The sequence below is a fragment of the Nannobrachium achirus genome (genome assembly GCF_963921795.1).
Source record: "Nannobrachium achirus genome assembly, chromosome: 5".
NCBI classification, from domain to species: domain Eukaryota; kingdom Metazoa; phylum Chordata; class Actinopteri; order Myctophiformes; family Myctophidae; genus Nannobrachium; species Nannobrachium achirus.
This window is the reverse complement of record NC_137814.1, coordinates 52,090,779-52,105,924: the sequence shown is the minus strand read 5'-3', so window position 1 is coordinate 52,105,924 and position 15,146 is coordinate 52,090,779. Positions and strand designations below refer to the sequence as shown.

The 15,146-nt window shown below is 42.7% G+C and overlaps 1 protein-coding gene across 2 annotated transcripts in view; it reads left to right on the top strand.

The window, feature by feature from the left end:
- The window catches only part of LOC308285622 (WD repeat-containing protein 37), a 30,570-nt gene that overhangs the window by 5,876 nt on the left and 9,548 nt on the right, over positions 1 to 15,146 (top strand). Inside the window, exons 4-10 of one of the 2 annotated variants that reach the window (XM_080726438.1) lie at positions 844 to 939; positions 2,067 to 2,131; positions 9,499 to 9,634; positions 10,659 to 10,730; positions 10,936 to 10,980; positions 13,166 to 13,242; positions 14,303 to 14,549. In XM_080726438.1, the coding sequence (XP_080582564.1) occupies positions 844 to 939; positions 2,067 to 2,131; positions 9,499 to 9,634; positions 10,659 to 10,730; positions 10,936 to 10,980; positions 13,166 to 13,242; positions 14,303 to 14,549 (738 nt within the window). Of the gene's footprint in view, positions 1 to 843; positions 940 to 2,066; positions 2,132 to 9,498; positions 9,635 to 10,658; positions 10,731 to 10,935; positions 10,981 to 13,165; positions 13,243 to 14,296; positions 14,550 to 15,146 lie in introns of both variants that reach the window. The other variant, XM_080726437.1, reaches the window with a different exon arrangement.

The window sequence follows — 15,146 nt, the reverse complement described above, 5'->3', positions numbered from 1 at the left end:
TGAGTGTAGCTATTCAAGTGTTGTCAGTTTTTACTGTAGCTCAGGGGTCTTCAACGTTTTCAGGCCAAGTTCTCAGAATATGGACGTTAGGGTTCAAGTGGTTAATATAAAAAAGGAGAAAAAAGGTTTTTACCACACAAAGATTTGAAGGACCCCCTGTAGTAACTCCGAGGACCTCCTAGGGGTCCCAGTCCCCCTGTTGAAGACCCCTGCTATAGCTGATGTCATTTTTTATCACATCCCTTTTAGTGTATTTTTACAGCTCTTTATACGTTTTATATAGCTTATATTATTATCCTTCGTAAACCATTTTGCAATTTAATATACTGTAGGCCTGGATAATCTAGTTGCTAGAACGCTGCTCTATGATTTTAGTGTTATCAGACGTAATCAGTAATAAACCGTATTTGCAGTACACAGATGGTACTAGCCTAGGGCTGTCACGATATGACATTTTACATGAAGATTAATTGTCACTCAAATAATTGGCGATTAACGATTTAATTGTGTTTTTGTCGTTGATAATTACATTTCTGTTTGGCTTTTAGGCTTTGAAGTTGCATATGGTAGATATGATACATAACCTAAATATACAAATACATACTGACATATTTGACAACTTACTACTTAAAAAATAACATTGATAGTGGAAATATTTCCACAATGTTTTACATGGAAACGATTATGACGATTATGAAAAATAATCACGATTCTGTTAAATAATCACGATTAGACGATTATGTAATAATTGTGACAGCCCTAGATGGTACTGTAACTCAGTGATTTAGAAGCAGCACCAGGACAGACAATGACTCAATGCCTGGCCTCTGTGTTGATTTTCAGTGCGCAGGGAAATCGAGACCCTGAACGATCGCTTAGCAGCCGAGGGACAAACTCTTGAAGGAGGAGATTTAACCAAAGGAGCACTTAAAACAAAAGGTATGACATGCAGGGGCGTCACAGGGGGGCCCTAATTATTTTATACTTTAGCTATTGAAAAATAGCAGATATACAAGCTCACAGCGCAGCACCGAGTGCCCCGCTGTGAGCTTGTATATCTGCTATTTTTGAAAGGTTGTGAAAATGTGTGCAAATCTTTGAATATATGTATTTTTTAAGCGAACATTTGTAATTTGAGATGGGGGACATTTTTATACTTTAGCTATTGAAAAATAGCAGATCTACAAGCTCGCAGCGCAGCACTCGGTGCTGTGCCGTGAGCTTGTATATCTGCTATTTTTCAATAGTTAAAGCGCAATATAATGCGTAATAATGCATTCCCAGTCTAAATTGGTTAAACCCCCTCTCCCTATGAAGAACATTCATGGGGGGCCCGCAATGGATCCTTGTACCCAGAATTGTGTGCGACACCTCTGATGACATGTACAGTAGGACAGTTCCATGGAGGGCATCTGGGGAAGATTCTGACTAAATTTGGAAGACCTTTTCTTTTAAGGACAAACTTGTTTTCTACAGCCTGTATTCATCACCCTGTACTTGATAGAGTGATTTTCCTGCCATGCCTGCACTGGTTATTGCTACAAGGGTTATTTATGGTTCTTACATGGAGACTATTTACCAAGATCTGACTTTCAGCATAGTATTACTGTTGCTCACATTCAGAGACTGGTTTTGCTCGTATACTGTCTCTACTAGCCCCCAAAACAATGTGAAAGAGATAAAGAAGGATTTGTTTTATCATACATGGCATTTTTGAGATGCAGTAGTATTTTGTGTATTTTGAGGAGACTGGAAAGCTACTATAGAAGCTAGCTGACTCTGGCTTTTGTGGGGCTTTAATTGGCAAAAGACAATTAGAATGTCCTTTTACCATTTTTATCACCCATGTCCTTTAGGGCTGAACAGTTGGTAGAAAAGTAATCAAAAATTGCAATATGATCTACTGCAATTTCCAAATCAGAAACTACAATGAGTTGCATAAAAGAAAGGGGAATTAACTTAATTTAAACCAGGTTTTCTAGGGGTTTGGTTAATATGTTGTCCTTGTATCACATACAATATTTTCACCCTACTATTTTTCTCTGTCTGGCTTTTCTTGTTTACAGCAAGTCATAGCACAAGCCAGCTGTCACAAAAACTAAAGACCACCTACAAGGCTTCTACAAGCAAGGTAAATATTGTGCTTTTTGCAAGCAGCCGTTTATGTCCACTTAGGTTTTCATATTGTTGTTACGGTATTGTTGGAGAAAATGTGTTGTCTTAAAAGTCTTATTGATCAATAAGATCAATAGTAAGTCTATGTTGCATTAAATAATGTACTGCCACATTTGGTCACACGCTATTTAGACAAGTTTGTCAAAACCTTGCGGCTTATTTATACTTTGTCGCTCATCAACATTCACTATGTAAAATATATCGTCGTTGTCGGGTGAAAACCTTGTATGTCCCAAAACCGTTCGTTTTGTATTTATCATTTTAAAAATGATTTAAACCAGTGAAAACAGCCGATCTACAAGCACACAACGCCTCGCGCCGCGAGGCGTTGTGTGCTTGTAGATCTGCTGTTTTCACTACTTTCGTGCGACGGCCTTGTACGATGAAGCAGGGCTTTGCTTTGCGAAAGAACGGACAAATTTGAAACTTGGAGATACGAGGTTTCTGCCCGACAACGACGATATGCTATTTGTGTCAAGTGACACTTTGTGGAAGTTGTGCGATGAAGTGTAAATAACCCTGCGTAGCGTTTCAAAGCAACTTGTGACCTTTTTCTTGGATTTTGAAGAAAACAACCTGCTCACTCTTCCATCTGTGTGTGTGTGCTCTTAGCCTCGCTCAAATTCTTGCTATGCCAGAGTAGGTGGAACCCGCAACTTCAGCGTAACCAGCTGGGAGTTATGGGGTGGAGATTCATGGGTAAACTGTGTTGGTTTCTCCTCTCCCCCCCCCCTCCTGTGTGCCTATTATATGCATGAGCAGCCCAGCCAGGGAGTCCAACCCCCCTCCCCAAGAACCCTGGTCATTCAAATGTACAGTACCAGCTCAGTTCTTGTACATTTCTTTTATTTTATTTTGAAGTTAAATAATCACGACTAATTGATAACTCACTAATGAGCTTTTCAGTTAAGTTGTGCTTTTTGTTTGACATAATTTCTTGTTTTTATTTTAACTGGCATTTACACAGTACATAATGGTACACAATCAAGAAATAAACACCAGCCGAGCGCCAAGCGCAGTTCGATTTTTCGTTTGGCACGTTGAGTTTCGGAAGACACCCGACACGTTTTGCAACAAGATATCAGCTTCGTTGTGTCGATTCAATCTGTAAAAAAATATATAAGCCATGTTGACTCATCAGACAGGCAACGTTTTTCCAATGATATATCACCAGTGATGGCTCATAGTACTCATAATCAATAAAATAGCATTAATGTCTCAGCAGTGTCAGCACTAGTAATATTTGTAATAAAATATCAGCCTCGGTGGCTCATAGTGCGGGCAACTCTTTAGATCAATAAAATATTGATGGCTGAGCACGAGTAACATTTGTAACAATATCAGCCTTGGTGGATCATATACTGTACAGTGCACAACTGCACATGAATAAACCTGGTGGTGTGTAGGGATGGGATGATAAGCGATATTATCGTTTATCGCGATAAAAAACACTCACGGTAATCGTATCGTGGAGATTTCATTTATCGTGATTATCGTCCTCCGTTATGCACTGGGATCAATTCACCTTTTATTTGCCGAGCTGCATATCCGGTACTACTTAGAGTAGACCCTCTATAATTATTATAAGGTAATCTATCTATAAATGCGAGAAGTCTCTGCGTGTCTGTCTGTGTGTCTGTAATCCGCGTATCTCGAGAACCGTTCGTCCCACCGGCTTCAGATTCGGCACGCACGTTCCCCGCCGCGGCACGGAGTGCAGTGCCGGGTCTCGACCCGACCCGACGCGCGGTTTTCCCGACGCGCGGTTTTCCCGAACCGGCGCGAAACGTTCGGAATCTCCTTATGCGGGGTTGATTGTTGACATCAGGCTGTTCCGGAGGAAATCGGCGAAAGCTCTGACTCATTGTGACATCACTTCATAAAAGGCTCTGACATCACGTACGCCACATGAGTCAACAAAAAATCTCTGTGAGTGTGTATGTATGTATGTAATCCGCGTATCTCGAGAACCGTTCGTCCCACGGGCACGCGCGTTCTCCATATATGGGCGTTCGTCCCACGGGCACGCGCGTTCTCCATATATGGGCATAAAATGAATGCCCCCATATATGGGCATAAAATGGATTGCAGACAGACAGATACAGATATCTCCATATAGTGACGCAGACAGACAGATACAGATATCTCCATATATGGGCATAAATGGACACAGGCAAACAGATGTTCAAAACGGGTCCTATGACAACAGGTATAATGAGGTTTGCATTAAAGGGGGAACCGGCACTGTGTCTGCAACACAGTTGGAGGCACAGACAGATACTCCATATATGGGCATAAAATGGACGCAGATAGACACATATCTCCATATATGGGCATAAAATGGACCCAGAACTATAACTGCAGTGATCTCCATATATGGACATAAAATGGACGCCGACAGACAGACAGACAGATACAGATATCTCCATATATGGGCATAAATGGGCACAGGCAGACAGATGGTCAAAACGGGTCCTATGAAAACAGGTATAATGGGGTTTGCATTAAAGGGCGGGGCATTCATTCCCTATTTACATTGTTCCGAGTTGGCCAGGTCGCCGACTAGACGCTGGGCCACAGCTTCTAGTTATATAAATTACACTTACTTGATTACACGTCTTTTTTCACTCTCTATCAAATGTCTTTGTCAAAGTAGATGTAGATCTGCTATTTTTTGGCAAATGTTCCGCCCCAGGATAATAGATTTTGATTATCGCGATGATATCGTAAATCGAGATTTTCTTTTGTCACAATCGTGTCATGACATTTTCATATCGTCCCATTCCTGGTGGTGTGCTAGATCTCCTGTTGTCATCAACATACAGCACAGTAATGTTTTATATTGTTTTGCGTCGCTTGTCTACTTTAACTGTGCTGTCATGTGTTATATCTTCCATGCACACCTAAACCTTTAGACGCAAGCAATACTGCAACTCTGGCAGAAAGAAACGAAGAAACCTGACATTTTGTTTTAAAACTAGGATTCTTTTAACTCTATTTAGTGGCTAATTTCTTTTCATTTGGACTCTATCTTTAAAATCTGCTCTTACCACTGTTTTTATTCACCAAATTAGTATTATGCGCTATAAATCTATGTATGATACGCGAGCCACAACTTTGTTTGTTGTAAAGAAATGTAAATACAACACTAAAACATTGGTAGAAGGTAGAATTCTTCATCTACCGGCAGGGATGAAAGTACGTTCTTGCTGGTACTACCCCAACCTTCCATCGTTCATATTCTTCTCCTCTCAACCTTCCATCGTTCATATTCTTCTCCTCTCACCCCAGCCTCATGCATAACCCTGAACACACCCATTGAATTTGTGGTGATGTTTTCCGCAACAAACAACTGCCTGCCAAGAACACACAGCAGCACTCGATATCAGTCCGCTGCAGCAGAAGTTGGCGTTAGCCAATAACCAAACAGTTTTGGAAAAGGCAATGCTGCAGCAGTGTTCCAATACAGATTAAAATCCCACAGGTCTGTCTGTACTGGGCACAAAACACACTGGAACTATTGAGAAGCAATTCATAAGAAAACAATTTCTTATCAGTGGTGACCTAACATTAGCTTTTTAGTTTTTTCTTGTTGGAAAATGTGATCGTGACAGGTTGTATGTGGGTTTTGGCAGGCAGCTGCTGTCCCCTCTTCCTGATATTGTGTACTTGGGACCCTGTACACAATAGAGGGACATTTGTTCTATTGGGTGGTCGTTATCTTTAAAATGCCCTTAATTTCCCTGAGATTAAAGGACAACTTTTTACAACAAGGGTTCATATTTTAGATTGTAATTAGAGAAAAGAAAAAGTGAGTGTTAAAATGTATTCATTTGCTTCGTTCTATTGTTTTATCACGTTTACCGTGCTAAAATGTGGGACATGCGACTGCGTACACATGGGGGCATGCGTACAAGTGGCAAAATATGTCTTTTTAGACACAATAAGCCAGCAGTTTCTTTATCACTATTTACAGTAACACTTCTAGCCCCCATAAGTCACATCCAACCATGAAAGGTTGTGTTGTATCTTGGGAATGGGCTTATTCTGTGTAAAATTACATATTTAGCCACTTGTACGCATGCCCCAACCACTGAAAAAAGAATCTCTAAAACAATAGAAAGAAGTAAATGAAATAATTTTAACACTCATCTTTTATATTCTTTAATTACAATCTAAAATATGAACCCTTGTTGTAAAAAACTAAAGTTGTCCTTTAAGTAGAGGTGAAAAAGGGACATTTGTTGCCACCTTGGGTTGACTTTACTCCATTATGACACAGCGTGTGGTCTGCTGGGAAAACGTTTTCCATATCAGGTTACTGGCCTGATATCCACATCGAGGTCACAATTCAAGAAGAAATTGGGTTGCTTTGCAGCATGGCATACTGCACACAAACACAATATCCCGAAAACTCTGAATAAAAGACTGGTTGTCTGATATTACTGTATATGACTGACCACTCCCTGAAGCATACTCTGAAGGCCATTCTCCTCTGTGATCCAAGTTTGCTTTGCCTTTCCTCAAACCTCTTCTTACCTGATCGTTAAATGTAGCATGCCGCGATGGCGCTACATTTGATCAGATGTTGGTTTCCTAGTCGTTCTCAAACGCAGCAGGAGGTATCGACGGTCACAGACTTTATTTTCAATTACAGCCCAAACTGAAACACATTACACTTTCAGTCAATTTCATTAAAAAATAAATGTTATTCTACCTCAAATATATCACCTTTTGATATAATATCAATGTAGGACCATATCCCATATCATTCATAGTTATAGGTAACAGTGAATGATCTAATGATTAAAATCTGCAGGTTAGCTAACCCATGCAACCATTTCAATAGCTTTTGGATGCTTCTTACTGACATATTTAATTCACACATTTTATTTTGCCACGGTGTTGATTTAACCTTTGTTTCAATTTGACAGTTGAACTATTTGAATGGTATATGCTTTGTTCCTTGTGTACACAGTGAGGTTACATTTCAAATGTGTGATTGCTTAAAATATGCTGTCCTGCTTCTTTTCAGTTGGAACTTGTTTAGTGGTCTGTGTCAGAAACGGACCCATAGTCCTGTTTGTATCATCCCCATATTCAATGTAAACACCTCGACCTGCCAGGCTGTTGATGATAACAACTATCATTTGATGTCCTTGGTTTTATTATAACTCTGTGTTCTTTACCTCCTCCCCCCCATCCAGCATTTTCCTTTGCAGCCTTGCATTTACAGTAATCCAGTTTTGATAAATGCAACCTACAGTACTGATTAGGGCTGTCAATTCCTTTATAAAATCTGATTTGAATCCAGATCTATTAAAATGATCAAAATTGAAATCAATTTCAGTCGTAATTATAATTGTTGTTGGTCATTCACCCATTTAGAACGGGTACACATTATAGTGTATCATTATTTTATGCTTTAACTATTGAAAAATAGCAGATATACAAGCTCACAAGCTCTACAAGCTTGCAGCGCGGCACCGAGTGCCGCACTGCGAGCTTGTAGATCTGCTATTTTTGAAAAATCGTGAAAATTTCAATTTTGACCCAATTCTATAAGTGTCTTTTGAATCCTTCTAAGATTTTTGGAAAAACCTATGTTTCTATGTCAGCAATCTGGCCAGCCATCGTCAAAGAAAAGGTCCTTTTCACTTAACTGGAGCTCAGTTAGTCTGTTCTTGAGAGACTACTATGTCAGTGGTTCTCAAACCTTTTCATGTGAAGGACCCCCAAAATGATATGTATTTGGCCACGGAGCACGGACCCCCATCTCAAAATATCTAGTTCCAGGGACCACCCGGAAGCAAAATTTGAGTTACAAACGTTCGCTTTAAAAATACATATATTCAAAGATTTGCACACATTTTCACGACTTTTTCAAAAATAGCAGATCTACAAGCTCGCAAGCGCGGCACTCGGTGCCGCGCTGTGAGCTTGTATATCTGCTATTTTTCACTGGTTAAAGCATTCAATAATTCTAGGCCTAAATGGGTTAATAAATTGCATATAGCCAGAGTGCTGCATGATCAGCAGCTGCCGAGGTAGCGACAAGGCCACGTTCATTAAATTATATTGGTAAAACAAATGGCTTGTTGTTTGCGCGACATCAAATATTCATCTCCAGTTTTTAGCTGAGCAAACGATGCGAAAGCCAGTATCTGATTCAGCGTTTTTTCATGACTAAAAATAGAGCGATCCAAACTTATGTCCTCCCGAATCTTTCACTGGGGATGGGCCTGTACAAGTCAGCACATCATGACCAAATATGAAATTAAATATGTAGACAAAGTATTACATGCAGTAAATACTCAAAACGTATTCAATATTTACTATAATAATTAACAATGTAGTGATTATGAATCAGTGACACATTTATCTTTTTGAAAGCATAAATTAGGATTCGAATAATGCAATTTTTTTACAGTGTGGAACTGGATTCAAATCTTAAAACTGAGTCCGACAGCCCTAGTACTGATACATGTTTTCATTCGAGTCAACGCCAGAGGTTGCAAACAAAGCTTAGCGTTTGTTTTCAAAGTTCACCGTGCACCAAATGGGTGGCCACCCATCACCAGGCAATGAATTTAGCGAGGTATGTTGTCGATGACAGAAAAGTGTATTTCATTGACCGTCGGCTAATTCAAATGTAATGACGGTCCTTATACTGTCCGACCACAACAAGCTCCAACCATGTGATGCACACAGTGAGGAGAAAGCAAACGCCAAGATTTTATTTTATATTTTGCAAATACCGTCTGTACCGGGTCATTTGACGCAAATAATGTCCGCCAAACCCAAGCTTCTTTGCCCCCGGCATACATACTGCAGGATCCCTGCTGACTGGTTTCCCCACGGTCCTCAGTTCTGCTGCTCACCCCCTGCTTCTCTCCCGCAGAGCAGGGTTCCTACACAGCCTGGAGAATCTCATGGATTCCATTATTTACAGATCTTGACTCGATCAAAAAGCCTGAAATATAGTGTCAAAATCCAAATTTCTGTCCGAGATGCACTCATTTGACCACTGTCTGGCAGCGGTGGTCACTGAGTCTTAGCATTTTTACATGTTGCGGTGTTGGTATGGAATATCTTTGGGTATATACAGCGATACGTCATAGCAAGGCGCCGTTTTACCCACCCACTGTACAAATTCAGTGAATCTGATAAAACCCCAAAAACAACTGCCTAAAATAAACAAACAAGAACTCTAGGTCTTGAGCAAAAACGTGTAATTGTAAGAAGGTGTAGGAACCCTGTTTGAATCCTAGAGGCACCGTATAAATCAGAGGTCTTAATACAGCATGTGTGCGTTCCCCTCAGATCGTGTCGAGTTTCAAGACCACAACGTCCAGAGCCGTGTGTCAACTGGTGAGGGAGTATGTGGGACACCGAGACGGGATCTGGGACCTGAGTGTGACCAGGACCCAGCCGGTGGTCTTGGGTACCGCGTCTGCAGGTGCTGACTCTGTCTGCAGTCTGTCTGTCTTCCTTAATTCTCTCGAGCCAGACTCCGGAGATTGTGGAATAGTTGTTTGGCTGTGCAAGACTAGTCTTCCTTTACCATCTGGTCCGTTTATGTGTGACCTCACTTCAGTTGCAACTCGGCATGTAAAAACAGTCGTTACATTTGCTGCATTCATTAATAGTACTTACGTATCTGCACACATAGGAGGATTTGATCTTTATTTCTTTACCTTTGACGTTTTCTTATACTATTATTGTTCACTCAAACTATGTATGAGCAATTGTGTCCTGTGTTCACAAATGAAGACAATAATTTTGCACCCTTAAACAGGTGCTCCCATACAGTATATGGAATGGAATGTTTATCAAACAATCAGACCAATGTGTCAGGGATTTTCTTCGAATCGTTCTAATCCGCCCTTGTCCGACACAGTCGACATCACAGTAGTGCATGACCAGGTCGTGCAAATTCGGAAGAGACTGGAACAATAACTTGAATGTGCTTTTTACACACACACACACACACACACACACACACACACACACACACACACACCCCATAGAGTTATCCATGTATTGCTATCTACCTGGGTGGGTAACAATGGCCCTTAGGTGTGATATAATGGCAATATACCATGGGCTGGAGTGAGTTATTAATGTGACAACCTGAAAATCATCCCAATCATTTCTACAAGAAAGTAGTTCCCAACGCCGTTGCAAGGCGTTGTGAGCATGTAGATCTGCTATTTTCACAATAGAACCGTGTTGTACAAAATGTAATGCCTCAACTCTTAGTGCTTGTAGGGTGGGGGGGTCCCTCTGTTAAAATCTGATTATTTTTGGGGGTCGTGGCCTGAAAAGGCTGAGTACCACTGGTATACTGCATGTGTTGATAAGCGACTCCTAGCCGCAAATAACACACAGCTCTTTGCCCATCATCATATTGCTGTTTGTTCTATGATGTCAGTTTGAAGTGACTTTAACGCCATGTGTTTATCGTCCACTTGTATCAACAGATCACAGTGCCATGCTGTGGAGCATCGAGACTGGGAAGTGCCTCCTTAAATATGTGGGCCATCAAGGGTCAGGTAGTACACTGAAACACATGCTTTGGTTATTGTTTCATATGGTTTTGGTAGCCTTTTCTTCCGATTGGAAATGATTGTTTTAGCATAGTCGATGCTTAATTGATTGCCATTATAGTGGAAACATACACCCACATATACTCACTCTTCCTGTTGAACTGAATGTATATTTTTGTTAACCTCTCGGTCATTCTCCCTCTTTCTTCAGTCAACTCTATCAAGTTCCACCCTACTGAACAAATGGCTCTAACAGGTAAGGATGTCAGACATTCTACCAGGGTTCCCACGGTCCCATATTTTGAAATTAGAAAAGTATTTTTCCAGTATTGGAAAAGGTTTGGAATTGATCAGCATAATCTTTGAATAAAAACATTTTCTAAAATATGTATAACATTACACAAAATCTGTAACATATATGTCATTTTTCACAGAGCAGCCTGCGTGATTGCAGCCTAATGTATGTGACAAAAAGAACAGATCTACAAGCTCACAAAGTGCTACAGCGTGACGCATAGTTAGCTTGTAGATCTGTTCCTTTGTCACCTTCCTATTAAGTCTTAGGGCCTAAGATAGGTGGTGCAGAAAAGAATTTGGCACGAAATTTGGAATGGAATTAAACCATTATACCATTCTATGCTTTATTTTTGCTACACTGCCTGTCTTTGGGCATTGCACATAGGAGTAAGAGACTCATTATTGCGCTGAATGATTGTTATATATCTATCTATCTATCTAGGTCGTCCTCAGACGAGCCCTCCATCGTTGTTTCCAGTCATCTCGGTTCTCCATACATCTGGCCAGCTCATTGGTGTTCTGTGTCCCTACGTCTTCCTTGAGTATGTCCACGTATGTTTTTGTGGGACGTCCTCGCGGCCGGTGCCCGTGTGTTGGCTCCCACAGTACCAATTTGCTGGCTGGAAGCTCCTGGTGTCTTTGGCAGTGTCCTGCTAGTCTCATTCTTCTGGTGGCAATTTTCTCGCTTACCTTTGGTATTCCCTCATACAGGCTCTCGTTTGTAACATGTGCACTCCTGTTGATGTTGAGTACTGCACGCAACATTCTAGTGTAGCACCCGTCTAGAGACTTCTGCAGGGTTGGCTTCAGGGTCCAGCATTCACTGCCATAGAGGAGAACAGACTCCACCGTTGCAAAGAAGAAGCTAAGTTTGATTTGGCGGGGGAGGTTAGAGTTCCATACACTGTTCATGCCGTTCAGGGCCCTCCAAGCGAGTGCCTTCCTTACTTTAAGGTCTTTCTCAGTTGAGTCGACCCATGCGCCCAGGTACTTGAAGTCCTTGACTTCCTTCAACACAGCTCCTTCTGTTGTTGTCAGAGGTGAGTGATCAGGTAGGTTATAGGTGATAACCTCAGTTTTCTTAGCGTTTAGCCTGAGACCAACTTTGGCACACTCTATCTCCACCCTGTTCAGGAGTTCTTGTGCTTGTTCCATGCTGTCGGAGAGCAGGCTGATGTCGTCCGCATAGTCCAGGTCTGTCAGAACTACTGCGGGATGCCGTCTTGACCTCCTTGGTGTTAGCGTGAAGCCAAGCTCTTGTTCCCGTCCCCCTATGGCTTTCCTGAGCGCATAATCTAGAACTATGATGAAGAGGTAGGGGGCTAGGGTGTCTCCTTGCATTACCCCAGCTCGGATGTCAAACACCTCACTGCTGCCATCTGGGGTCACCACTTTGGCCCTTGTTTTTGCGTACATGGTCTCGATAGCCCGGAGAATGTTGGGAGGGACATTGTAGGCCTCAAGGATCTTCACCATCTTGCTTCTGTGGATAGAATCAAAAGCCTTTTTGAAGTCAATGAAGCACAGTACAGCTGCTAGGTTGTTCTTTTTCACCTCCTCTATTAATCTCCTTAATGCCAGGATCTGTGCTACGGTTGTTCTCTCCTCTCGAAAACCATTTTGGTTCTCTCTCAGGTGAGGGTCGATGGCATGCCGTATCCTGTTCAGTATCATTCGGTTGAAGACCTTAGCAGTGATACATGTCAGGCTGATGCCTCTGTAGTTGTCTGGCTTTGAGAGGTCTCCAGCTTTAGGCACCGGGATGATATTAGACAGAGACCATATTTCAGGTTGCTTGTTGTGCTGTAGAGCATTGTTGCAAAAGTCTAGGATGAGGTTGTCTAGGTCGCAGTTCTTCAAGACCTCTGGGGGTATGCCATCCGGCCCAGCACTCTTTCCCTCTCTTAGGGTGGATTTTGCCCTGGCGAGCTCGCTGATTGTGAAGGGTCCATCGTCGATGTTCAGGCCCTGGAGGACTGTCGGTATATTTTCCTCCTCTCCCTCTTCCACTGATGTTCCCAGGAGCCTCTGGAAGTGGTCGAACCATGTTGCCACCCTCTCCTCTGGACTGTGTTGCCTTGTGAAGCCTTGTTATATAGGCTTCATGTTAACACTGTTATCTATCTGTCATACTACTGCTACAGCCTCAGGCGACCAGACGGCTCATATCTGGAGGTACATGGTCCAGCTGCCCACACCACAACCTGTGGCTGACATCACTGTAAGATTCACTTCATGGACACTTCAACACTTCAATGCTGTGTGTGTGTGTGTGTGTGTGTGTGTGTGTGTGTGTGTGTGTGTGTGTGTGTGTGTGTGTGTGTGTGTGTGTGTGTGTGTGTGTGTGTGTGTGTGTGTGTGTGTGTGTGTGTGTGTGTGTGTGTGTGTGTGTGTGTGTGTGTGTGTGTGTGTGTGTGTGTGTGCGCGCGCGCGCGCTTACTACAGTCTACAGTACGTACAGTAGGTGGTGTGCTTCTTGCCTTTCATGGCTTTGCCCTGGGTTGGCTAACTTGGCTCCCATAGAGTCAGTTTGCTTGCCTCTGGGTCTGGGTGCCTGACACAGTGCCCTTGGTAGATGCCCATAGAGGTCCACATTTCTGATGTGGTCCATATATTGTTGATAAATAATATATGGACCAATAAATAAATGAACAATAAAGCATTTAAATGCGTGTGTACATGTTCATAGCCAAACCTATTTATTGTGTGTTTATTGTGTACACACACACATCTGCCTATATGTTTCATTTGCATTAAACTGACAAAAGTAAGGAATAAACAAAAAGAGATGAGACAAATGAGCTCCGTTGAGATTTAGATTGTAGAACAGGTCTACTTTGTGCATGTACAGTACGCGAGTATTCCTACCGTAGGAGACGGGGTTGCATAAATTAGAAGGCGCGGCTTGTGATTGGCTGGAGCGGAGGTCTGGAGCGCTCGGCTGTGGTCACTTGGACTGCGCGGGCGTTTATCGTGCGCTTGCCCAGGCCGTAAATATAACGATTGCATTCACCACGGCTTCGTAACTCGCGCGGCGCTCCGCCGGCCGCGCGGCCCTGGCCCTGCGGCGCTCGGGCGCGAAGAGCAGGACCAAGGTCCGCTGGCCTTCGCGCCGCTTGCAATGTCGTGGACAATAACTGTGACATATCTAACCATAAAACGAGCGCTCCTTCAAACACCGTCTCCTAAGTTTGGAACAATAGCGTACAGTACATGAACCAATGTGCCAACGTGTCATTTATCTCCGACTTCCCTACACACCGCTGTCACCCCAGCAACAGGCTCCATGCGAGGACGACGTGGACTTCTCGGACAAGGACGAGGCAGATGGCGGGGGAGGGCTGGACGGCGACGGCTCCAGTGACTGTCCCTCGGTGAGGCTGCCCACCACTACCCTGCGCAGCCACCAGGGGGTGGTGATCGCCGCCGACTGGCTGGTGGGAGGGAAACAGGCGGTGACGGCGTCCTGGGACCGAGCGGCCAACCTGTACGACGTGGAGACGTCAGAGCTGGTTCACGCACTCACTGGTAAACACTGGTTTGATCCTTGTTACCAGGGGTTGTTTGTTTTTACTTGGGAGCTATACTACTTTTAAAATGATGAGCTCAACGTAATCTACCATCCAAAAAATAATATTATCTCATTGACATTTCAACTGGTGTAGTATGACGTGATCTCGATCAGGAAGTCCATGCGGGCACATCGTCTGCTAAGCCTGATGGGTAATGTAGTGTTTTAGCTCACCTGGCTCCAAAAGGCCGCTATTTGGCACCTGTTTACCAAGTAACCATGGCTCCACTGCCAACCAGAGATAAGACGTCTGGGGACGTATTTTGGCTACCAATATGTTAATGGTTTATTGTTCTTAAAGGAATAGTTCAGCCCCAAAATGACTTGCATTTTGTGGCCCTTGATTACTCATGCCATGGAGACTTGACTTCAATGATATCTTTTTGTATTTGTCGCATTCCTAAGACAAACAAATTGATTATAGTAAATTTACCCCCATTGATTCCGGATGGGGACCCAAATACATGGCCCTGAAAGGGGAAACCGTCAGGGTAAATTGACTATAATCACATCACAGACAAAAAACTAAAAATATTATTGAACTCAAGTCTCCA